This window comes from Ranitomeya variabilis, chromosome 2, assembly GCF_051348905.1.
Source record: "Ranitomeya variabilis isolate aRanVar5 chromosome 2, aRanVar5.hap1, whole genome shotgun sequence".
Taxonomy (NCBI): Eukaryota; Metazoa; Chordata; class Amphibia; order Anura; family Dendrobatidae; genus Ranitomeya; species Ranitomeya variabilis.
Window position 1 is genome coordinate 686,462,761 of NC_135233.1, and position 26,607 is coordinate 686,489,367.

At 43.9% G+C, this 26,607-nt stretch overlaps 1 protein-coding gene across 1 annotated transcript in view; it reads right to left on the minus strand.

Moving 5' to 3' along the window:
• Positions 1-22,052: 22,052 nt before the first annotated feature.
• ARG1 (arginase 1) overlaps positions 22,053-26,607 on the minus strand; it is a 28,192-nt gene continuing 23,637 nt past the window's right edge. The window contains exon 8 of the mRNA XM_077289354.1: positions 22,053-25,346. Within this exon, the coding sequence (XP_077145469.1) occupies positions 25,180-25,346 (167 nt within the window). The 3' untranslated portion in view covers positions 22,053-25,179. The remainder of the gene's footprint in view (positions 25,347-26,607) is intronic.

Below are 26,607 nucleotides of genomic sequence, written 5' to 3' on the forward strand. Positions count from 1 at the left end.
CAGTGTTTCGAGGAATGCACACGGCTTAGTTTAAAAGAAAAAAGCACATGCTCAAAGGTGTAGGAACTCCACCAAACAGGGTTATTTAAATTACAAAAGTTTATTTCCACATAAAGGCACTACACACATTTAAAATCATTTAAAATTACTCCCAAGAGTAAATAGCTCCAAATGTTTTTGTAATTTGTACAGAATACACCTAGTATACAAAACGTTATCTATAATTAACAAAGTTGCTGCACAAATTTCAATTAATGGTACTGCACATGCTGCATATCTATAATCCTGCATAAATTTCAGTAAATGGGACCCTTAGATTGGCGACCTTAGTGTAAGGAAATTATATCATGTGATTTCAAACACTTTCTTTTACAAAGACCAACATGAATAATTCAGCAATCTCATTCGTTATGTCTGCCAATGAAGTATATCGGTGCGTTTGTATGCACCTAATATTAGACCTCCAGAGATGCCCATACACAAAGCAATGTCAAAATAGATCTTGGAGACCCATGTGAGGGCTCAATTGTCAAAATAGGAGAAAGTTGTATACTTAACCCTAACCGGTCCTCTACGGTCACCCCCTGGTCCCTTACAGCAGCAGTGCAGTCAGGTGGAGATTTTTAGAAGCCCACGCGTTCCGACACACACGGGTGTCTTTCTCAAGGTGAGTGTGCCCCAAGTGTGGATTTGTATCTTTTTATATTGTGTCAATCTTGTTTACCTTTCTCAGGTGTGAGAAGCGGGTGACGGCGTCGGCGTCCGCATGTTAAAGCCTAACCCGGAAGTGTCGATCCAGGGTCATATTTTTACTACGCGCTTGCGTATTAAAGCACTCTGTTTTTTTTTTTCTCCCTCTCTCTCCCTTTTTGATATGCGCAGGCGCGCGTGAGTCATGGAGGATATTCCATCCCAGCTCTCGCTTGTGCATACTAATGGTTGCGCCTGCGTACTAGTTATTTAACTCTTTGCCTGTATGCATTTGCGCAATAGCGTTTAGAGGTAGTATTAGGAGAACAACTATGCGTACCTATTGTTTTATAACTATAATAGGCTCTACGGAACACAAAAGATTTCGGAATCTCTAGCCACTTGTGACGAAGATCTTGGGAGAAATCTAGAGAAAAAATCGTTTTTGTGTTTTTTTTTTCCCTTTTTAATATAAGGACATAATCCAGCTGTCTGGCCTGGCATTTTAAACTCGTATAACTGCAGGATAACCAAATGTTTGATTACATGTGTTTTTGTTCCCAAATGGACTTTAGGTCCGTATATGGTATATATAAATATCACAAGTTTGGTATATAATTCATGTAGTAATAAGACAATGATGTGGTATACAGAAATATAGCATAATAGCATTTATAAATGAGTATCACAATACTGCACGGTTATATATACATATATATATAAAAAAACAACAGTAACTTTTGCGCCTAAGCACTATGTATCAAAAACGCCGCAACCCAGGTATACGGCTGTATGAGCTTTACAAAGTTATAAAACAATAGGTACGCATAGTTGTTCTCCTAATACTACCTCTAAACGCTATTGCGCAAATGCATACAGGCAAAGAGTTAAATAACTAGTACGCAGGCACAACCATTAGTATGCACAAGCGAGAGCTGGGATGGAATATCCTCCATGACTCACGCGCGCCTGCGCATATCAAAAAGGGAGAGAGAGGGAGAAAAAAAAAAAACAGAGTGCTTTAATACGCAAGCGCGTAGTAAAAATATGACCCTGGATCGACACTTCCGGGTTAGGCTTTAACATGCGGACGACGACGCCGTCACCCGCTTCTCACACCTGAGAAAGGTAAACAAGATTGACACAATATAAAAAGATACAAATCCACACTTGGGGCACACTCACCTTGAGAAAGACACCCGTGTGTGTCGGAACGCGTGGGCTTCTAAAAATCTCCACCTGACTGCACTGCTGCTGTAAGGGACCAGGGGGCGACCGTAGAGGACCGGTTAGGGTTAAGTATACAACTTTCTCCTATTTTGACAATTGAGCCCTCACATGGGTCTCCAAGATCTATTTTGACATTGCTTTGTGTATGGGCATCTCTGGAGGTCTAATATTAGGTGCATACAAACGCACCGATATACTTCATTGGCAGACATAACGAATGAGATTGCTGAATTATTCATGTTGGTCTTTGTAAAAGAAAGTGTTTGAAATCACATGATATAATTTCCTTACACTAAGGTCGCCAATCTAAGGGTCCCATTTACTGAAATTTATGCAGGATTATAGATATGCAGCATGTGCAGTACCATTAATTGAAATTTGTGCAGCAACTTTGTTAATTATAGATAACGTTTTGTATACTAGGTGTATTCTGTACAAATTACAAAAACATTTGGAGCTATTTACTCTTGGGAGTAATTTTAAATGATTTTAAATGTGTGTAGTGCCTTTATGTGGAAATAAACTTTTGTAATTTAAATAACCCTGTTTGGTGGAGTTCCTACACCTTTGAGCATGTGCTTTTTTCTTTTAAACTAAGATATGTACTATACATGCTTGGTGGTGAACCCACACTATTTATTATATTATTATTAGATGGTGCCCACTTAAAAAACTGTGTTTACGTTGAGGAATGCACACGGCTGGCAAGTGCAGACGACGCCATCATAAGCATGAGCATTCCACTTATGCGTCTGCTGATGCAAAGTTTGACGCACATCAAGGAGCTGGCGTCTGCAGCCGAGGAGGAGGGAATCCTTGATGACAGTCAGCCATTGTCTGGTCAGGGAACTGTCCAGGACGAGGTGGCGGTCGAAGAGGATGAAGAGGAGGATGATGGGGATGACTATGTATGGGAGGAGGATGCTTCTCAGGGGCCACTTGAAACTGGTGGCGTTGCAAGGTCAGGTACAGGTTTCTTGCGGGACACTTGTGATGTGGATTTCCAAGAAAGTGCTCCTAAACCCAGCAGGACCAGTGAATTGACACCAGGAACATTGGCCCACATGGCTGAGTATGCCTTGCGTATTCTAAAAAGGGACCCCCGCATTGTCAAAATGATGACCGATGACGATTACTGGTTGGCCTGCCTCCTGGATCCACGCTATAAAGGGAAAATGCAAAACATCATGCCACATGAGAACCTCGAGCAAATATTGGCTACCAAACAAGCCACTCTTGTGAACCGTTTGGTTCAGGCATTCCCAGCACACAGAGGCGGTGATGGTCCTCACACTTGCCGTAGGGGGCAACATGACAGAGGTGCTAGAGGTGCCGAAATCCGAAGTGGCGTTGGACAGAGGGGTTTTCTGACAAGGTTGTGGAGTGATTTTTTAATGACCGCTGACACAACAGGGGCTGCTGCATCTATTCAAAGTGACAGGAGACAGCATTTGTCCAGTATGGTTACAAACTATTTTTCATCCCTTATCGATGTTCTCCCTCACAGGTCATTCCCCTTTGATTACTGGGCATCTAAACTAGACACCTGGCCCGAATTGGCAGGATATGCATTACAGGAGCTCGTTTGCCCAGCTGCCAGTGTGCTTTCAGAAAGAGTCTTCAGTGCTGCTGGTTCAATACTGACCGAAAAAAGGACACGTTTGGCTACCCAAAATGTAGATGATCTAACCTTCATTAAAATGAACCAATCATGGATTGCCAATTCTTTTGCCCCACCTTCCCCTGCTGACACCTAGCTTGGGTGATAAATGACTCGCTTTTGCCCACCTCTTACTGACTTTGCCAATTCCTCCATTTGCAGCTGCTGAATGTCCACCATAGGCCATTTTTATACCTCCCTAAATGGGCTGACTCCCCCACAGGACGGTGGTCACCACTTGGCGCAAGCACCCGTGAAAGTGCCGTTTGCCTGGACAGGTGGGTGCGCCCACTCTACCTTTACTAAACAAAGCGTTTGAATCTACAGGCTTTCAGCCTCTATCAACAATATGAAACTGCATTTGGCCTGGTTCGTGATTTGGGCCTAGTTACATCTGCTGCTGCCTCTTGCTTTCCTCAAAGAAACAAAGCTGAGTTTGAATCTACAGGCTTTCAGCCTCTATCATCAATATGAAACTGCATTTGGCCTGGTTCTTGGTTTGGGCCTCGTTACATCTGCTGCTGCCTCTTGCTTTCCTCAAAGAAACAAAGCTGAGTTTGAATCTACAGGCTTTCAGCCTCTATCAACAATATGAAACTGCATTTGGGCTGGTTCTTGGTTTGGGCCTAGTTACATCTGCTGCTGCCTCTTGCTTTCCTCAAAGAAACAAAGCTGAGTTTGAATCTACAGGCTTTGAGCCTCTATCATCAATATGAAACTGCATTTGGCCTGGTTCTTGGTTTGGGCCTAGTTACATCTGCTGCTGCCTCTTGCTTTCCTCAAAGAACAAAGCTGAGTTTGAATCTACAGGCTTTCAGCCTCTATCACAGGGGCGGACGTACCGCCGGTTCAACCGGTGCAGCCGCACCGGGGCCCGGAGGTGGAGGGGGGCCCTTGCAGGCAGGGCCGGCGTTAGGGGCAGGCAGACCAGGCAGCTGCCTGGGGCCCCCACTCCCCCAGGGGCCCCCAGCTAGCGGCAAGTCACGCAGCCGCTATGGGGCCCCTGTGAGGCAGGGGGGCCTGCCTGCCGCCAGGGCCGACTCCCCCGCCGCATTGAACTATACCGGCTTCTGCCGGTACAGTTCAATGCAATGATGGAGGAGAGAGCGTCACCTGACGACGCCCCCTCTCCCATCATTCCCCGCTCTGCCTCTGACACAGCGGGTGCGCGCGCACTCACTGTGTCCCAGGCAGAGCAGCGGCAGCCACTGACACAGGAGCAGGGAGCAGCGCGGGCACGTGTGGAGAGGTGAGGAGCTTGTGTTTTTTTTTTTTTTTTACTGGACTGTGGGGCCATTCTCAGGAGAGGAGGGGAGGGGAGGGAAGGGGGGATGAGCATGCTGTATACTATTGTGGGTTCTGCTGTATACTACTGTGGGCAGTGCTGTATACTACTGAGCCCTGTGCTGTTACTGTGGGCTGTGCTTTATACTACTGTGGGCTCTGCTGTATACTACTGTGGGCAGTGCTGTATACTACTGTGCCCTCTGCTGTTACTGTGGGCTCTGCTGTATACTACTGTGGGCAGTGCTGTATACTACTGTGGGCTCTGCTGTATACTACTGTGGGCTCTGCTGTATACTACTGAGCCCTGTGCTGTTACTGTGGGCTCTGCTGTATACTACTGTGGGCTCTGCTGTATACTACTGTGGGCTGTGCTGTATACTACTGTGGGCTCTGCTGTATACTACTGTGGGCTCTGCTGTATACTACTGTGGGCTCTGCTGTATACTACTGTGGGCTCTGCTGTATACTACTGAGCCCTGTGCTGTTACTGTGGGCTCTGCTGTATACTACTGTGGGCTCTGCTGTATACTACTGTGGGCTGTGCTGTATACTACTGTGGGCTCTGCTGTATACTACTGTGGGCTCTGCTGTATACTACTGAGCCCTGTGCTGTTACTGTGGGCTCTGCTGTATACTGCTGTGGGCAGTGCTGTATACTACTGAGCCCTGTGCTGTTACTGTGGGCTCTGCTGTATACTACTGTGGGCTCTGCTGTATACTACTGTGGGCAGTGCTGTATACTACTGAGCCCTGTGCTGTTACTGTGGGCTCTGCTGTATACTACTGTGGGCTCTGCTGTATACTACTGTGGGCAGTGCTGTATACTACTGAGCCCACTGCTGTTACTGTGGGCTCTGCTGTATACTACTGTGGGCTCTGCTGTATACTACTGTGGGCTCTGCTGTATACTACTGTGGGCTCTGCTGTATACTACTGAGCCCTCTGCTGTTACTGTGGGCTCTGCTGTATACTACTGTGGGCTCTGCTGTATACTACTGTGGGCTCTGCTGTATACTACTGAGCCCTGTGCTGTTACTGTGGGCTCTGCTGTATACTACTGTGGGCTCTGCTGTATACTACTGAGCCCTGTGCTGTTACTGTGGGCTCTGCTGTATACTACTGTGGGCTCTGCTGTATACTACTGTGGGCTGTGCTGTATACTACTGTGGGCTCTGCTGTATATTACTGTGGGCTCTGCTGTATACTACTGTGGGCAGTGCAGTATACTACTGAGCCCTGTGCTGTTACTGTGGGCTCTGCTGTATACTACTGTGGGCTCTGCTGTATACTACTGTGGGCAGTGCTGTATACTACTGTGGGCTCTGCTGTATACTACTGTGGGCTCTGCTGTATACTACGGTGGGCTCTGCTGTATACTACTGTGGGCTCTGCTGTATACTACTGTGGGCTCTGCTGTATACTACTGTGTAGGCAGCGCTGTATACTACTGAGCCCTGTGCTGTTACTGTGGTCTCTGCTGTATACTACTGTGGTCTCTGCTGTATACTACTGTGGTCTCTGCTGTATACTACTGTGGGCTCTGCTGTATACTACTGTGGGCTCTGCTGTATACTACTGTGGGCTCTGCTGTATACTACTGTGGGCTCTGTTGTATACTACTGTGGGCTCTGTTGTATACTACTGTGGGCTCTGCTGTATACTACTGTGGGCTCTGCTGTACACTACTGTGGCCTGTGCTGTACACTACGGTGGGCTCTGCTGTACACTACTGTGGGCTCTGCTGTACTCTACTGTGGGCTCTGCTGTACACTACTGTGGGCTCTGCTGTACACTACTGTGGGCTCTGCTGTATACTACTGTGGTCAGTGCTGTGTACTATATGGAGGACAATGGGAAGTGTATAATACTATATGGAGGACTATGGGACGTGTATAATACTATATGGAGGACTATGGGGTGTATTATACTAAACAAGCAAAATGCTGCATATTCATTGGGTGATTGGATTGTTTATGCTGGAATAAAAATCCTTGTTCTCAGCAGCACATCGCCTGGTGTAAACTGTAGATATGCTGCTGATAACATGATGCTGTATGGTGATCTGTAGTGATCTATTAGTGATCGTTCTGTCCCCTTCATTCTTTCTCAGATGGTGGAAAGAGGCAGGGAAACAAGCGTCCATGACTTCAGTATTGTCGATCACACTCGTTTAGCGGCCTTAGATCAGCGCAGGTAAATACAACCGAAATGCTTCTGTATGATGTGCAATATGCTAGCATTTGAGGCCCCATTTTAAACTTTTAAACACTATGGAGCATCATGTGCGGCCATTATACAGTATGGAGCATCATGTGCGGCCATTATACAGTATGGAGCATCATGTGCAGTCATTATACAGTATGGAGCATCATGTGCAGTCATTATACAGTATGGAGCATCATGTGCGGTCAATATACAGTATGAAGCATCATGTGCGGTCATTATACAGTATGGAGCATCATGTGCGGTCAATATACAGTATGGAGCATCATGTGCAGCCAATATACAGTATGAAGCATCATGTGCAGCCAATATACAGTATGGATCATCAGGTGAGGTCATTATACAGTATGGAGCATCATGTGTGGCCATTATACAGTATGGAGCATCATGTGCGGTCATTATACAGTATGGAGCATCATGTGTGGTCAATATACAGTATGAAGCATCATGTGTGGTCATTATACAGTATGGAGCATCATGTGTGGCCATTATACAGTATGGAGCATCATGTGCGGTCATTATACAGTATGGAGCATCATGTGCGGTCAATATACAGTATGGAGCATCATGTGCAGCCAATATACAGTATGGAGCACTGTGTGGCCATATTTTTTTGTTTATAATTATTCTTTATAAAACAGTGTGATCAGCAGTGCTAAATGGATGTGGTTGTACATTTTATATACACAGGAACCAGATACTAATGAAGATCAGCTGATCTGTGAACTGTGTGTGAGCATTATCTCTTTCTTGGTGATCAGTGGAGATGAGCAACATGTTCTCATTGGGGAGAAGAAAGTAAGAACTGCTGAAATGCACAGAAAAGCTTTTTACTGGTCAGACTCAGGGGCGTAACTATAGCGGTCGCAGCTACGACCGGGCCTGGACTGCTTAGGGGCCCGTCCGTCCAGCAATAGTGGAGAAGGACCCAACCATTACAGCAGGGAGGCGTCACCGCAGGTCCTCCAGTTACATGGGGGAAGATGGATTTAATGCAGTCACGTGATCCAACCTTGTGACTGGAGAGAGGCGTGTCCACAGGTCCTTCAGACACACCAAAGGGAATGACTGGTCGAACTCGAAGGCAGCTGGTGCTGCTTGAGTGAGTGGCTGAGTGCCTAAACCTAAAAAGCTGCAATCTGTTGCTGCGTCCTCCTCCTCCTGCTGCCGAAAGGTCCCTTAAGCCTCAGATCTACAATTGTCCTCCTGTCATTAGCAGCCGCTCGTGTGACCTGTCTGCCCTGTTCTCAAGTCTCCCATGTCCCCTTTCTCATGGTGTGTTCCCCATCTACCATGTCCTCATAATCCATGTGCCCCCTTCTTCCTTGATCCCAAGTCTCCCCCCATCTTCCCCTGTCCCCTTGCAGCTCCGTCTCCCCATGTGTCCCTATCTACTCTGCCCTAGGAGTCCCCTTATTTCCTCTTGTGCCTGTCTCCCTTGCCCCCTTGTGCCCTTCTCCCCTTCCTCCTAGTCCCCATGTGTCCCCTTGTGCCTGTCTCTCTTGTCCCCTTGTGCTTGCGTCCCTTGTCCCCTTGTGTCAGTCTCCCTTGCCCGCTAGCTCCCTTGTGTCAGTCTCCCTCGCCCACTAGTCCCCTTGTGTCAGTCTCACTTGCACACTAGTCCCTGTGTGTCCCCTTGTGTCAGTCTCCTTTGCCCGCTAGCTCCCTTGTGTCAGTCTCCCTTGCCCACTAGTCCCCTTGTGTCAGTCTCACTTGCACACTAGTCCCCGTGTGTCCCCTTGTGTCAGTCTCTCTTGCCCACTAGTCCCTGTGTGTTCCCTTGTGTCAGTCTCCCTTGTCCCCTTGTGTCAGTCTCCCTTGCCCACTAGTCCCCTTGTGTCAATCTCCCTTGCCCACTAGTCCCCGTGTGTCCCCTTGTCAGTCTCCCTGGCCCACTGGTCCCGCTGTGTCCCCGTGTCAGTCTCCCTTGTCCCTTTGTGTCAGTCTCCCTTGCCTACTAGTCCCTGTGTGTCCTCTATTCAGTCTCCCTGGCCCACTAGTCCCCGTGTGTCCCCTTGTGCCAGTCTCCCTTGCCCTCTAGTCCCCGTGTGTCCCCTTGTCAGTCTCCCTGGCCCACTGGTTCCCCTGTGTCCCCTTGTGTCAGTCTCCCTTGTCCCCTTGTGTCAGTCTCCCTTGCCCACTAGTCCCCTTGTGCCCTTCTCCCCTGCCTCCTAGCCCGCATGTGTCCCCTTGTGCCTGTCTTCCTTGCTCCCTAGCCCCCCTGTGTCACCATTGTGCCTGTCTCCCCTAGCCCCCTTGTGTCCTTCTCCCCTGCCCCATAGTCACCATTTGCCCGTGTCTTTCTCACTGCACCTGTATGGAGGGGCTGCATTATACTATGAGGGGGACTGCATTATATTCTATGGGGGTTACATTATATTGTATGGTGGGGCTGCATTATACTTTTGTGGGGTGGCTGCATTATACTCTGTGGGGTGGCTGCATTATACTATATTTGGGCTGCATTATACTGTATCGAGGACTATGGGGAATACATTATACTATATGAAGAACTATGGGGTGCATTATACTATGAGAAGTGAATTGTACGACATGGATGACGATGGCGGTGCATTATACTATATGGAGCACTATGAGGAGTGTATTATACTATATAGAGGACCGAGCAGTGTATTTTAATATATGGAGGACTATGAGGAGTGTATAATATTATATGGAGGACTGAGGAGTGTATACTATATGGAGGACTATGAAGGGTGCATTATACTATATAGAGCACTATGAGCAGTGTATTATACTATATGGAGGACTGAGGAGTGTATTATACTATATGGAGGACTGAGCAGTGTATTACACTATATGGAGCACTATGAGGAGTGTATTTTAATATATGGAGGACTATGAGGAGTGTATTATACTATATGGATGACTGAGGAGTGTATAATACTATATGGAGGACTATGAGGAGTGTATTATATCATTGTACTATATGGAGGACTATGAGAGTGTATTATACTATATGGATGACTATGGAGAGTGTATTATACTATAGGGATAACTATGAACTGTGCATTATATTATATAGAGGACTATGGGGGTGCATCATATTATAAGGAGTACTATGGGGGTGCATTATACTTCTTATATGGATCCCCATGACTTCTATGTAAGCCCCTGATGAGTATAATGGCTTATTTTCTTTTATAAATTACATAACATTGGCAGTACGGGGGACAGATATATAACAGGATGGGGCACCGGATAGTTACGCCACTGAGATCACACTATACAACTTTGCAATAAAGCTATAGTGTGCGAAATGAATAGGGAAAATCTGAATTTGGGTGGAAAATATTTTAGCATGGTTGGGGGGAGCCCCATTTGAAAGTTCGCATCGGGGCCCATAACTTTCTAGTTACGCCACTGGTCAGACTTGCCCTCTGGCTAATGGATCTGGTGATGCTGTACTTAGAATATAACTATGAAAGGTCTATTAAATCCAGAACAGTAGCACTCACCATCCATAAAAAAAACCCTTTATGTTAAATCATCGTTAAAAATACATTGCAGTGGGATTAGTGTGATGCCTAAAGATGACATCAGTTTTGTGCTGTAACTAGTGCTTCTACGGGTCTCAGCCCAAGGACCTGTTTCGTGCTTGTTACATGCATGTCGCTAATCCCACAGCAATGTATTTTTAATGGGGATTTTAAAATTTTTATTTTTCAGGGATGGTGAGGGCTACTGTTCTGGATTTTATCGAGATTAATCTACACTGTGTTCCAAATTATTATGCACAAAGAGTTTAGGAGTGATAAGGTTAGAATTTTTTTGTTTGTCATTTAAACTCATTGATGGTGATATGTGTCAGGGCTCTTTATATCACTGAAAGCAATTGCAGATACCTGTGCAAATTAGTTTGGCAGGTGTGTCCAAATAAAGGCAAGACTACTTAAGAAGGCTGTTTCACATTATTAAGCAGCCTACATTTTTGGCCAAAATGGGAAAGAAAAAGGATGTGTCGGCTGCTGAGAAGCAACAAATTGTGGAGTATTTAGGTCAAGGCATGACTACAATCAACATTGCCAAGACACTTCATCGTGATCATCGCACAATCAAGAAGTATGTAGCTGATTCCCAGCACACACGTGTGCGTGCTGATAAGGAAAAATTGAGGACTCTTTCCAACAGGCAATTGCGTAAGGTTAAAAGAGCAGCTGCAAAAATGTCTTGTCATAGCAGCAGACAAGTTTTTGAAGCTGCTGGTGCCTCCAATGTCCCCAGAACAACAAGATGCAGGGTCCTTCAGAGGTGCGTAAGCCATCCTGTCGACCACCTCTATCCACTGCACACAAGCAGAAATGGCTCCAGTGGGCCAAACGATACATGAAGACTGACTTCCAAACTGTTTGTTCACCGATGAGTGCCGTGCAATGCTCGATGGTCCAGATGGATGGAGTGGAGGATGTTTGGTTGATGGACACCCCATGAAAACATGGCTAAGGCGCCAACAAGGAGGAGGTGGAGAAATGTTTTGGGCTGGAATCATGGGGAGAGAGATTGTCGGCCTCTTTATGATCCCTGAAGGGGTAAAGATGAACTCCATAATCTACGTGGAGTTTCTAAAACAACACTTCCTGCCATTGTTCAAGAGGAAGAACCGTGCTTTCCGCAGCAAGATCATTTTCATGCATGATAATGCACCTTCTCATGCTGCAAAAAACACATCTGCATCTCTGGCTGCTATGGGCATAAAAGAGGACAAACTTATGGTGTGGCCACTATCTTCCCCTGACCTCAACCCCATTGAGAACCTCTGGAGCATCATCAAAAGGAGTGTCTATGATGGCGGGAGGCAGTTCACATCTAAGCAACAGCTCTGGGAGGGTATTGTGTCCACATGCAAAACAATTGAAGCAGAAACCATCCAAAAACTGACAAATTCAATGGACGAGAGAGTTCAGAAGCTTCTTTCGAACAAGGGGTCCTATGTGCAAATGTAACATCACCTAGAATAAAGTTTTCACTTGAAAACTGTTTGATTTCATTTTGTAATAAGCTGATAATGCTTATAACTTCACAATTGACCATTTTTTTGTTCAAAATAAAATAGGTTGAAAACTCTGCTGTGCATAATAATTTGGAACATGCATTTTGAGTGTTTATTTTTTTTTTTAAGATACTGTTTTCATAGGCAGTTTGTTCCAAAACATTGCAATTATACTAGAATAGTAGATGACTGGAAAATAACAATGACTGCAATGACTCAGATAGGTAATTTAGAGAAAATATGAGGAAATGTTATTTGCATAATAATTTGGAACACGGTGTAGATAGCCCATAGCTTACCCCTATATACTTTCATTATGGGAAGGCGGAACAAGCAGCTGGAAGACGTTTCTGGCAGCAGCTTTTCACCAACGAGAATAAAGGATTGGGCTTTTTGAATTCAACATGCCCAATTCTCTTTTCATCTGATATTAGGTAGAAGTGCAAATGTGCCTCAAATACCTTAGATCAGAGGTGAGAAACCTTTTTTCTGCCAAGGGCCATTTGGAATTTTATAATAGCTTTCGTGGGCCGTATGAAAATATTACCTTAAAAATTAACAAACTATATTGATTCAAAGATTTAAATTGTAGCTCCTCACACACACAGTATAGTGCAGCTCCCCCCACACACAGTATAGGGCAGCTCTCTCCCATACACACAGTATAGTGCAGCTCCCTCACACACACAGTATAGTGCAGCTCCCCCCACACAGTATAGTACAGCTCCCCCCCACACACACAGCATAGTGCAGCTCCCCCCACACTCATAGTATAGGGCAGCTCCCCCCACACACACAGTATAGTGCATCTCCCCCCAACAAACACGCATACACTACTCCTCCTCCTTGTTCTCTGCTCTGCTGCTGGCCCTGCTGCTAGGGTCTCACCAGCTCCACTGCAGGTGTTATTGTGCACCTGCTGAGTCACAAGCAGAGGGGTAGTGATGGGAGAGGGAGCGCCTGACGCTCTCTCCATCACTGCTTTCAACTGTATTGGCATCTATGGTGCCGATAACTGATACCGAGTCAGAAGTCTGCCTCGTTGTGCAGTTGGAAACTCACTAATTTTGTGAGTGCATCTAGCTGCGGAAAGTCCCGTAATGTCGTATTCAATGGTGGAGAACAGAGACCGAACCTGGAATCTGCCTCGTTGTTCAGTAGGAAACTCACATATTCTCTGAATGCTTCCAGCTGTGGAAAGTCCAGTAATGTTGTATTCAATGGTGGAGAACAGAGACCGAGTAAGGAATCTGCCTCGCTGTGCAGTAGGAAACTCACTAATTTTGTAAGTGCGTCTAGCTGCGGAACATCCAGTAATGTCATATTCAATGGTGGAAAACAGATACCGAGTAAGAAATCTGCCTCATTGCGCAGTAGGAAACTCACTACTTTTGTGAGTGCTTCTAGCTGCAGAAAGTCCAGTAATGTCATATTCATAGTTGGAGAACAGAGACCGAGCCCGGAATCCGCCTCGTTGTGCAGTAGGAAACTCTCTAATTTTGTGAGTGCTTCTAGCTGCGGAAAGTCCAGTAATATTGTATTCATAGTTGGAGAACAGAGACCGAGCCCGGAATCTGCCTCGTTGTGCAGTAGGAAACTCACTTATTTTGTGAGTGCATCTGGCTGCACAAAGTCCAGTAATGTCACATCTGGTGGTTGAGAACAGACACTGAGCCCAGAATCTGCCTCATTGCACTGATGTAAAGTCGATCTCTCCAGCTGGTTCCCATGTTCATTGTGGGTTCACAGTGAGACATCTCTGCCTCATCTGCAATAAGAATGTCACAAAATTAGCAAAACAGTAAAGATTAATATATGTACATTGAGGCAGATTATAATGTGTGGGGCAACAGAAGATGTTTAAACGTCATCCATTATCTCTAGATTATGATACAGATATGTAATATATAGTGGGCATCATTTAATGTCTATATACAGGTACGTTCTACATCATATCTAGTAGTGCTGTGATAGGAATTGTACCCTGCCTATTATTTTTTGATCTTCTATAATGAGATTACAGCTATCCCTCCGTCATGAAACAAATACAGCCCATTTCCTATAACCCCATGAAAATGCTGTGATGGTGAAACAACTGTCAGTGTAAGGGTATGTGCACACGTCCGGATTTCTTGCAGAAATTTCCTGAAGAAAACCGGAAATTTTCTGCAAGAAATCCGCATTTTTTTTTTGCGTTTTTTTTTCCGTTTTTTTCGCTTTTTTTTAGCATTCTGCAAGCGTAATTAGCTTGCAGAATGCTAAAGTTTTCCAAGCGATCTGTAGCATCGCTTGGAAAACTGACTGACAGGTTGGTCACACTTGTCAAACATAGTGTTTGACAAGTGTGACCAACTTGTTACTATAGATGCTGCTTATGCAGCATCTATAGTAAAAGATAGAATGTTTAAAAATAATAAAAAAAATAAAAAAAATGCTTATACTCACCTGCAGACCTCAGCGGCGTCCGTTCCGTATAGATGGAGTGTGCGCGCAGGACCTTCCATGACGTCGCGGTCACGTGAGCGGTCACATGACCGGTCTCGACCAATCACAGGACCGTGACGTCATCGCAGGTCCTTCACCGCACACCAGCTACAGGAACCGAAGCGGCAGCATGCACCTGAGAGGCGGGAAGACATCGAAGGTGAGTATATCACTATTTTTTATTTTAATTCTTTTTTTTTACCACTTATATGGTGCCCAGTCCGTGGAGGATAGTCTCCTCTCCTCCACCATGGGTACCAACCGCACATAATCTGCTTACTTCCCGCATGGTGTGAACAGCTCCGTGCGGGAAGTAAGCAGATCAATGGACTCCTAGGTGTGCGGAATCCCCCGCAATTCCGCATTTTTAATGAACATGTTGCTTTTTTTTCCGCGATGCGATTTTTTCGCGGAAAAAATCGCAACATTTGCAAAAAAAATGCGGAATACACTGTAAATAATAGGAGGCATAGGTTAGTGTTTTTTTTGCGTTTTTATCAAGTTTTTATAGCGAAAAAACGCGAAAAAAACGCGAAAAATCCTGAACGTGTGCACATGGCCTAAGTGTGTTAATACAAGCACTTACTTGTGGCATCTGGAGGTACATTTGATATTGAGAACCTTTTATCCAGCCATCAGCTCTTTTGATTTATACATTTGCACTTTAAGCCAGTGTTGCTATACGTGGAAGGTGATCATGATTAAATATTCATCTATTTTGCCGTGACAACCCACTTTTGTTTGTACTTTCAATGTGTTAGTCATGTGCTCAGCCAATTTTGTTTTGCATTGTGATTTATTAAAGATGATTTACATTGTTCTTTATCATATTCGTGATTCGAGAATGACAACACCCATTCTCCAGTAGTCCAGCAAGTCTTATCTCACAGACTGGTGATATAGTTTGCATAAACAAAAGTAATGCTATCAACTTTTCGCTAGTTAGTGCCCAATTTCTAATTATTTAAAAAATTACCTGTTAATATTAATACATAACATACATCATAGAACACATTTTAAAGCCCTAAGATCTTACATTTGGTTTTCGCAACCATAGGCCAGAAGTTCCTAAAAGACAAACTTCACGAGGATTTTATATTTCTCTAGGTCTTTGTCCAGGCCAAGATGTTTATCAAAATATTAGCATGTATTAGCATACATCGCAGGAGAAATATGAAAGGTTTTTAATGGGTGATACATGGGGAGTCAGGGGGTTACATAAGTACTTAGGGAATATGCATAGCTGACACTGAATAAAATTATATTTTTAACTGGTAGGACAGAAAAGTGGTGACAGGTTCCCTTTACATTATACAGGCATTATAATCATTAAATGGTTCAGTTATGAAAATAGATGGAGCAAACCCTCAGAGTAACATTTATTTATAGGGTTATTCACTGACATGCTATTTTTGAGATTTTTTTATTAAGTAGTATTTTTCCTGTTAAATACATGTTATAGTACACATTATAAAATCCAGAGAACTTACTATCAGAGGAGATGATCTCTTCATATGGGTCTATAGTAGTTATGACATAATGGGGGCCAGGCATAGAGATGTTGGAGTTTTTGAGGACATCTCTCTCTTCAACCATGGGTCCATGAGGAGCATCCTGATTTACAATCATTATTTCATCCTCATGTTCTCCTGTAACACAGAACATTGAAATCAGGATTTAAAAAGGAAAATATTCTGTTTCTTCTAGATTGTTTCCGCTAGGTCTACAGTAAATTGTTATGACCTGGTGGTTACGGAGTAGCACTGAGATGACCTGGTGGGCAAAACCAATCATGGACAAGCTCCGAGGAGGTGGCAGCTCCACCGACAACAATCACAGTTATGACCTGGTGATTACGGAGCAGCACAGAAATGACCTGATGAGTAAAATGTACAAGCTCTGAGGAGGTGGTAGCTTTACTGACCGCAATCCCTACTCCTAACACCAACACTAGAAATAGCCGTGGGACGTTCCTATCTCTGCCTACACGCCTCGACACAGCCTAAGAACTAACTACCCCTGAAGATGGAAACGGAAAACTATCTCGCCTCAGAGAAACCCCCAAAAGGAAAGATAGCCCCCCACAAATATTAACGGTGAGTGGAGAGGGAAATGACAAACTCAGAAATGAAAATAGATTTCAGCAAAGGAGGCCAACACTATCTAAATAGACAGAGGTAGAAAAGGATACTGTGCGGTCAGTATAAAAACTAAAATCCACGCAGAGTTTACAAAAATAACCTCCACACCGACTCACGGTGTGGAGGGGCAAATCTGCACCCCAGAGCTTCCAACTAGCCTGAATATTTCATAATGACAAGCTGGACAAAAGAGACATAACTTAAACCTGAACAGAAGGTCAAAAGCAAGGATACACCCAAGAACTAGCAGAACTTATCTTAAGCTGAAATGGACTGGCCAACAGAGTACTTCCAGGAGAGGACTGAATCCAACAGGAAAACATTGACAGCTGGCATCGACTACAGACTAGAGCCCAGTTAAATAACAAGGCCAGGGAACCGATTAGTGAAGGCAGCTGCTAAGTTCCACTCGAAACCACCAGAGGGAGCCCAAGAGCAGAACTCCCAAAAATACCATTCATAGCCACAGGATGGAGCCCAAGAACGGAATTCACAACAGTAAATTCACTGTCATTAAGAGATTATTTTTAGGTTATAAGGTTGCTTTTTCTTTTAAACAGATTTCATATATTGAAAGGAAGGAATCAGAATGTTACTAGAGTAATTATTCAGCTTTACAATGTGAATTGTGTCCATGTAATAAAAAAGCTGCCAAGAAGTACCATATTTTTCGGACCATAAGACGCACCTTTTTACCAAAAAATGTTTTGGGGAAATGGGGGTGCGTCTTATAGTCGCAATATACTTACAAATCCTGGCGGCGGTCCCAATGGCTGATGTTGTGAAATTGGATTCTGGGCTCCCCCGGTGGCCACTTGTGGAATTGAACTTGTGTGCATCATCCCCTCTGTTCACCTGCTCCTATCAGGATGTGGGAGTCGCTATATAACCTTGCTCCTCTGTCAGTTTCTTGCCGGTCATCAATGTAATCAGAAGCCTTCTGTGCTTGTTCCTGCTACTAGACAACTCCCAGCTAAGTTGGACTTTTGTCCTTGTGTGTTTTTGCATTTTGTTCCTGTTCACAGCTGCTGTTTCGTTACTGTGTCTGGAAAGCTCTTGTGATCGGAAATTGCCACTCTGGTGTTATGAGTTAATGCTAGAGTCTTAAAGGAATTTCTGGATGGTGTTTTGATAGGGTTTTCTGCTGACCATGAAAGTGTCCTTTCTGTCTTCCTGCTATCTAGAAAGCGGACCTCGATTTTGCTAAACCTATTTTCATACTACGTTTGTCATTTCATCTAAAATCACCGCCAATATATGTGGGGGCCTCTGTCTGCCTTTTGGGAAAATTTCTCTAGAGGTGAGCCAGGACTGTCTTTTCCTCTGCTAGGATTAGGTAGTTCTCCGGCTGGCGCTGGGCATCTAGGGTTAAAAAACGTAGGCATGCTACCCGGCCACTTCTAGTTGTGCGGCAGGTTTAGTTCATGGTCAGTATAGTTTCCATCTTCCAAGAGCTAGTTCTCATATATGCTGGGCTATGTTCTCTCGCCATTGAGAACCATGACAGGCTGAGGTCCCTATTCAGCTGGTGCAGCTGTAGTTTCTGGTGTGGTGGCAGCGGGGCTCTGTGCTGCGTTGGGGGCTCCGCTGGCATTTCGTCAAAGCCCGGAAACCCCCGTAGCTCCATTGCTCTGATGCGGTGACCTCTGGAAAGATGGCCACCAGGGGCGGTACATGCTCAGATTCATATCTCGGCAATGAGATCTCATCCCGAGATCACGTCTCCCGAGATCTCGTTGCTGAGATCTGAATCTGAGCATGCGCTGCCCCCTGTGGCCATCTTTCCAGAGGACACCAGCGGCCATCTTTCCGGAGGCCTCCGCGTCACAGCAAAAGAGCTTCCGGGCTTTGATGAAATGCCGGCGGAGCACTCCACGCAGCACAGAGAGCCGCTGTCACCCCAGCACAGAGCCCCAACACCGCCGCCCAGCTGCCCCACAGAGCCCCACCACCCCACAGAGAACCACAGGCCACTGCAGCCCCACAGAGCAGCAGCACCACCGCACCTGCCTGGGATGGGATTTCCTGGAGGCCACTGCACCAGCCTGGACCACCAAACAACCTCTGTGACTACTCCTCCAGTGCCGAAACCCCTCCCCGGTAAGCTGAATTCAGACTGTAAAATGGACCCCCATTTGACACATTTTTTTTCCTATTTTCCTTCTGAAAATTTGGGGTGCATTTTATGGTCTGGTGCGTCTTATAGTTTGAAAAATAAATATGGTAGTTGTATGTACATAGATAATAATGTCAGATGTGTTAGGCTGTACGAACCGGTGGGATTAGCCCTATTCTTTATGCGTGCGTCAATGGAATCTTGTCCTGTAACATTTCTCCCGGATTTATTCTTTTTCAGATGTCTTTAAAATGATAAAACAGAAGTCAACTTACAAATTGTAAAGAAAACTATTTCTGTGTTCTGCAGAATGTTATCAAGGCATTTATTTTTCTTCATCAATTTTATCTATCCCTATCTGCAGTCATTTTTGTTATATATGACAATCAGCAATGTTTTGTCCATTGTGCTCGGACAGATCAGACCCAGCTTATGAACGACTAAACATCTCCACTAGATTGCACCCTATACTGAATCGTGTGATATTTCTTATACAGACTCCTGTGTAGCCCATAAATCATTATAAGACTTGCATATTCCTCACTACTAATGTTAGTAGAGTATGTGTGCAAAATTTGGGGGCTCTAGCTGTTAAAATAAAGGGTTAATTCACGGAAAAAAATGGCGTGGGCTCCCGTGCAATTTTCTCTGCCAGAGTGGGAAAGCCAGTGACTGAGGGCAGATATTAATAGCTTAGAGAGGGACCATGGTTATTGGCCTCCCCTGGCTAAAAACATCTGCCCCAGCCACCCCAGAAGAGGCACATCTGTAAGATGTGCATATTCTGGCACTTAGCCGCTCTCTTCCCACTCCCAAGTAGGGGTGGAATATGGGGTAATAAAGGGTTAATGTCACCTTGCTAATGTAAGGTGACATTAAGCCTGGTTAATAATGGAGAGGTGTCAATAAGACTTGGATTTACAGCGTGGGACGTGACTGAGTGCCGGAAAGGTATGGGATATTGTTGCTTTTTTCTTTTTTCTCTTTTACAGAATGAGGGTCATCATTTGGATTAAGAGTATAATAAACTATTACAACACACTGTGTCTTTATTTCAATAAAATACATTTTTCCTAATGTGTGTGTGTGTTTTATTAACCATTTACTACTATTGGATTAATAATGGACAGGTGTCTTATTTACACCTCTCCATTATTAACCAGGCTTAATGTCACCTTACAATAGCAAGGTGGCATTAACCCTTTATTACCCCATATCCCACCGCTACAGGGGAGTGGGAAGAGAGAGGCTAAGTGCCAGAATAGGCGCATCTTCCAGATGTGCCTTTTCTGGGGTGGCTAGGGGCAGATGTTTTTAGCCAGGGGGGTCCAATAACCATGGTCCCTCTCTAGGCTATTAATATCTGCCCTCAGTCACTGGCTTTACCACTCTGGTGGAGAAAATTGCTCGGGAGCCCATGCCATTTTTTTCTGTGAATTAACCCTTTATTTTAACAGCTAGAGCCACAAAATTTTGCACACAGACTCTACTAACATTAGTAGTGAGGAATATGCAAAAAAAAGAGATATGAAATGGTTTACTGTATGTAAACCATGTCTCATATCCTGTCGGGTTTGATAAGGAGATAGCAAAAGCCGGTAATTGAATTACCGGCTTTTATGCTATCTAGCGCTGTATTAAATATAAATATACTGTATATATATATATACACATATATACTTATACTATGTGTACACATTTATTCTACCTATTCTATTCTATTCTGTCAGTGTGATTTTACTGTACCCCGCACTGAATTACCAGCTTTTTTATAGAACACCGGTGCATATTTCTCGCAAGTCACACTGCTGGTCCGTGTGTAATCCGTATTTTTCCCGCCCCCATAGACTTTCATTGGTGGATTTTTACGCTGACAAACGCAGCATGCTGCGATTTTCTACACCCGCAAAATACAGCAGATAAATATACGGTAGATAGGAGCTGCCCCATAGAGAATCATTGGTCCGTGTGCAATGCATAGTTTTTGCGCCTCTCATACGTCCGTAAAACTCTAGTGTGACGCCGGCCTTATTCTTATAAAATGTTTTATGGCTCTTTGGAATAAGGGTCTTTAAAGAAGCCTAGAGATATGGACCATTTTATTTTGTGTTTAACAGTCTAATGATCATTGAGGAGTTAAAGGCATTGTCTGGCCAAAACTGTTCATTACTATTCACAGTACAGGTGATAACTTGTTGATCAGTTGGAGTCTGACCATTTTCTAGCCTCATTTGCATATAGATTCAAACACCACCATGGTTTGTACTGATGAAGAAGTGTCACTTTAAAACCCTTTGACTAAGGGTACCGTCTCACAGTGGCACTTTGGTCGCTACGACGGCACGATCCGTGACGTTCCAGCGATATAGTTACGATCTCGCTGTGTCTGACACGCTACTGCGATCAGGGACCCTGCTGAGAATCGTACGTTGTAGCAGATCGTTTGAAACTTTATTTCGTCGCTGGATCACCCGCTGACATCGCTGCATCGGCGTGTGTGACGCCAATGCAGCGATGTCTTCACTTGTAACCAGGGTAAATATCGGGTTACTAAGTGCAGGGCCGCGCTTAGTAACCCGATGTTTACCCTGGTTACCATTGTAAATGTAAAAAAAACCCCACATACTTACATTCCGGTGCCTGTCACGTCCCCGGGCGTCCGCTTCCCTGCACTCCTCCTGCATCCTGTGTCAGCGCCGGCCGTACATCAGAGCACAGCGGTGACGTCACCGCTCTGCTTTACGGCAGCGCTTACACAGGATGCAGGAGGAGTGCAGGGAAGCGGACGCCCGGGGACGTGACAGGCACCGTAATGTAAGTATGTGTTTTTTTTTTTACATTTACAATCATAACCAGGGTAAACATCGGGTTACTAAGCGTGGCCCTGCGCTTAGTAACCCGATGTTTACCCTGGTTACCCTGGGACTTCGGCATCATTGGTCGCTGGAGAGCGGTCTGTGTGACAGCTCTCCAGCGACCACACAAGGACTTTCCAATGATCACAGCCAGGTCGTATCGCTGGTCGTGATCGTTGGAAAGTTGCTGAGTGTGACGGTACCCTAAGAAACTGCATTCCTGGATTTTCCACTCCTCACAATCCTTATTTGCCAGCAGTGCAGATTTATACCCATTTTACTTCAGTCTTTTGAGGGCACTAGACGTGTTAAGTTGCTGATGAAAATAAGGCAGCATAACATGAGAAAATTTTTTAAAAGTAAATATTTTAATCTGATCTATATTAACAAACACATACAAATAAGAAACATTTAAACAGACATAGACAGAAAATGGTTAGGTTTTAAGCCACTTACAAAGCAAATTCCGGTAAAAATTCACCTTTATACAACATTTGGTTTACAGATATCATTTTGGCTGTGGGTTGCATTAATGTTATGCATGTGTTCTAGTTAAGAGCAGCATTCCCCATTCTTCACACCTCAGACATGAAATATTACGGCACTCCTTGCTGACCCACTGGATGTGCAGAGCATGCTGTAGTTCTTTTTGTTTTATTGCTTTCTGTTAAGTGACTTCTTTACTTTAGGTACTGTATATAAAAACCAAGTACCCTCCCAGTTTGAAACTAGTCTAAAAATCCACATCACAATCCCAAATGCATTCATAGTTTCTCATGGATTTTGCCCTTTAGGACTTCTTCACACGTCCGTATTTGGTCCGCATTTTGCATCAGTATTTGTATGCCAAAAGCAAGTGTGGAACTTGGAGAGAAACTATAATTGAAAGATTGACACCTGTTTGGGGTTAAGGAGCCACTCCTGGTTTTGGCATAGAAATACTCATGTATGAATAAAGCCTTACCCATGGTTACATTACTTTGTACAGTCTCTAAGTTCTACAGCATTGTAATACAGAATCCTAAGAAGTGCAAGTATCCTTAATGTACCCCCATACACCTCAAATTTTCGGCTGGTCCAAGGTATGGACAATTATATTTTATCACCATATGGCCACAAGACGATGGTTGTGCGGGACCTGAATTCAAGAGGACAGAGCTGAAGGAAAAGGAGAGAGTACCTATGCAAGTTGCTGTGTGTAAAGGGTATCTATTAATTTAAGGGTTTAGTCTAGGATCTGTATGATTGTCTTGTCTAAGTCTGAATGTATTTAAGGGTTTTCTTTTTGGGATCTGTTTTACTTTAGGTCTCAGGGTTTGGTCTCATGTCTGTAATTTTTGGTTGGGGATGTGTATGTTTGGCTTGTGGTTTGCGATTTCTATTTATTTCGTTCTCTGGAGTCTTTAGGTTTAATGGGTTCAGGTGTATTAATTTATTTCAAAGTCTAAGGAGTTGTGTTAATTATCAACTTTGATGAAGGAGTCATTAGCACTGCTTGTGATGCAAATGCATTAGCAGGGTTTGAAGGTATGGTGTATGTAAATTGGTATTCACATGGTAAAACAGTGCATTGTTTAGAAGACTTCTTTTTGGAATGTCCCTGATGCCCCCAATCCAAAGTAGAGGAGCAGGGTGTGTGAATACATTGTATTGTTGTGCAAACCTGTCTTTATGTAAGGACTCTTTCACGCAGCAGTATTCTGCTCCTAATTATGCATGAATATTTGTGGAAAAATACAGAGAAAAAAACTATAAAGGCTTGCACACCTTCTGTGTTTTGGACCTACAAATTGTTTTTCAAATTCTGATGCAAAATAGTGTTCTCAGAAAAGCATAAAGAATTGTGGGACTGCATAGTATGACAAATATCAAGAAAAGAGAATCACTATACTCTAAAAGAATTCTAACCACACAGGGAAATGCACATGGGATCCAGGCGTCCCACCCCAATGGATAACCTAAGCTTTACATTTTAGGGTCCATCTCTTTTTTTATACGTGGCTTTTTATTATCTTGGCCATTTGGAATATCAATGTCGTTGTATAATCTTTATTATAAACAAGGCTATGTGTTATATATGCCCCTGAGGTTTTTTTTATATGTTAAGGGGTTACCATGGCTAACTTAGACTGACTTTCTGCCTATGTTTGTTATATACGTCCGGTTGCAGCAGTTGGCTTGGTCCTTATCCTACCATGTTGGATACCTTCTTTTTAGCTCTTGTTGTGGGAATTATTTACTACGTTGGTTAATTATATGATTTGTCTTTGATTTCTTTTGGTCTCACCCTTTATATTGTTTATATTGTATGTCGTTTATATCTGGAAGATGGGGTCGCTCAAGCTTAGAACTTTGGCATTTTTAATGTTGTCTGTGATGATTACAATAAAGGATTTCTTGTGTGCTCCCATTTTCCATTCTAGTCTTTTCTTTGTCTAATGGTCTTACAAAATATTGTGTGAAAGTAACCTATAAGTAATCGCATTCCTGGCACTTAGGCTACAATCACACACCCATGTGACACATCTGCATGTAGTCAATTGTTTTCTTGGACAGCAAACAGAACCATAGAGTTTCATTGCTTCATACATGTATCTGTTTTAAAAACTGATCCCTGGGACTCAGAGTATTTCCTATTCTCATCCATTTTGCACATCAGACTCTGCCATACAAAGATCTGTATAAAACGGGTAAACATGGAAGACAAACTTTGGACTTCAGCGTTCCATCTGTTTTTCAATGATCCATTGTCAAGTCAATGGGTAGACAAAAGTCCAGCTTACCTACAGTGTACCTCCTTCAGTTTTTAAAAATGGATAAAAAAAAAACACAGATGCAATATGGATAACACATGAGAAAAAAATAGTCCATCTCTTATGCATGTAAAAATTGACAAGGACGTAGCCTAACTTTCAGTTCTCCAAGCCTAGATATGGAGCACAGCGCTGGAGCATGAGGATGTGTGCAAAAGGATGGACAACCAATACTTGGCTCTCTGAAATGTTCCTATTAATCCCTCTAATACTAATAACCCAATCATTATCACTCTCGGTTGCTTCCGTATTAAGGTTGGGGAGGGTATAATTCACTTTAACTACTAAGGACATTAAGATGTCTTATTGCGGTACTGCTCTGACTTCATTCTCTATATCCCTGTTGTAGAAGCAAGGTAACTCAGGAGAGATGCAAAAGTATAGTGATGCATTTACTCAAATCCTTAAGTATGTGAAATCTCCACATATAAGCCAAGTAAAATAGTGCTGAAAGGTGAACATGCGTATTCTTCCAGTTTATGAAGTCAATTTTCAAAAATGAATATAATAATTGCCATGATGTTGAAATATGCCGCGCTATGGTTTCACATCAGCGTTTCAGCTAAAGTCTATCAGTATGCAATCTGTGTTTCATATTGGATGCTTCGTATTGATTTGTAAGCAGAAAGTGATTAGAGTATGATGTGAAAGTAGCGGATGGTTAAAGGTCTAGCTGATATCTGGAAGGTAAAGCGTTGATGCATGAAATCCTTCCCGTGCTTTTCCAAAGCAGGATAATATCATATTGAGTGCGGTGTTCACAGTCAGCTGAGTATCGCCTTCTGTTTCCCCACGAGATGGGTTGACTTCCATCATATCCACGGCAGACAATAAACCTGAATTAAATACATTTTCATAATTTAGTTTCATGTTAAGTTAGTTTCACAAAACTCTATTTTCTTTTTTAGAAAAAACCTTTGCAGTAATTAGCTCTATCCAACACATAGTAAAATCAGAGGCACAGTATGGATGTATGGAGCCCTACACCAAAAGCTTTCCAGATATCATGCAAATGGCCTCCCATGCCACTGTTTCCAATGCTGACATTAGGGTACCGTCACACAGTGCAATTTTGATCGCTACGACGGCACGATTCGTGACGTTCCAGCGATGCATTTACGATATCGCTGTGTATGACACGCTACTGCGATCCGGATCCCCGCTGAGAATCGTACGTCGTAGCAGATCGTTTGAAACTTTCTTTCGTCGTCTAATGTCCCGCTGTGGCGGCATGATTGCATTGTGTGACACAGGTTGTATACGATGTGCGCACAGTAACCAATGGCTTCTACATCGCAAATACGTCATGAAATTATCGCTCCAGCGCCGTGTATTGCAACGTGTGACCGCAGTATACGACGCTGCAGCGATACTTATACGACGCTGCAACGTCACGAATCGTGCCGTCGTAGTGATGAAAATGGCACTGTGTGACGGTACCCTTACATATCCATTCTGGTTTATTTTAAGACCGAGTGGAAGGGAATATGATTGATGTGGATTAAACCTTTTTAACCCATGAGTGAAATTATAATTTACATATAAATGCAGTTTAATGTGGCTACGGATTGCTTGCCATAGAGGTAACATTGCAGTCACCATGGGGCACATGGATAAAAGGGTGCCTAGCCCTGATTAGTATCACTGTCTCTGGTACTGGATGGTGGGAACTTACAGTATATAAGACAGATTGGAGTCTTATACAGGTTCTCATAACACAGTAGCAAAGAAATTGATACTAGAGGTGAGCGAACCTCGTCGGCTCCCTCCTTATTCGGCAAGCTATAGCTCTTACCAAAGAAGCTGCATCAGGATCCCGGATACCTGGAGTGCTCCCGATAATCAGCTGTTCTGAGCCACAGCTGCATGTGTCGCGGCTGTGTGACAGTCACAACAAGCAGGCTCTTCATGCATGCATTGGGACTGTCACAAAGTCATGACACATGCAGCTGCGGCACCGAACACCTGATTATCGGGAGCGCTCCAGGTACCCAGGTTCCCGATGCAGCGTCTTCGGAAAGCACTATAGCTTGCCAAATAAGGAGGGAACCAACGATCTTCGTTCATTTCTAATTGATTCCAACCAGACTTGGGCAC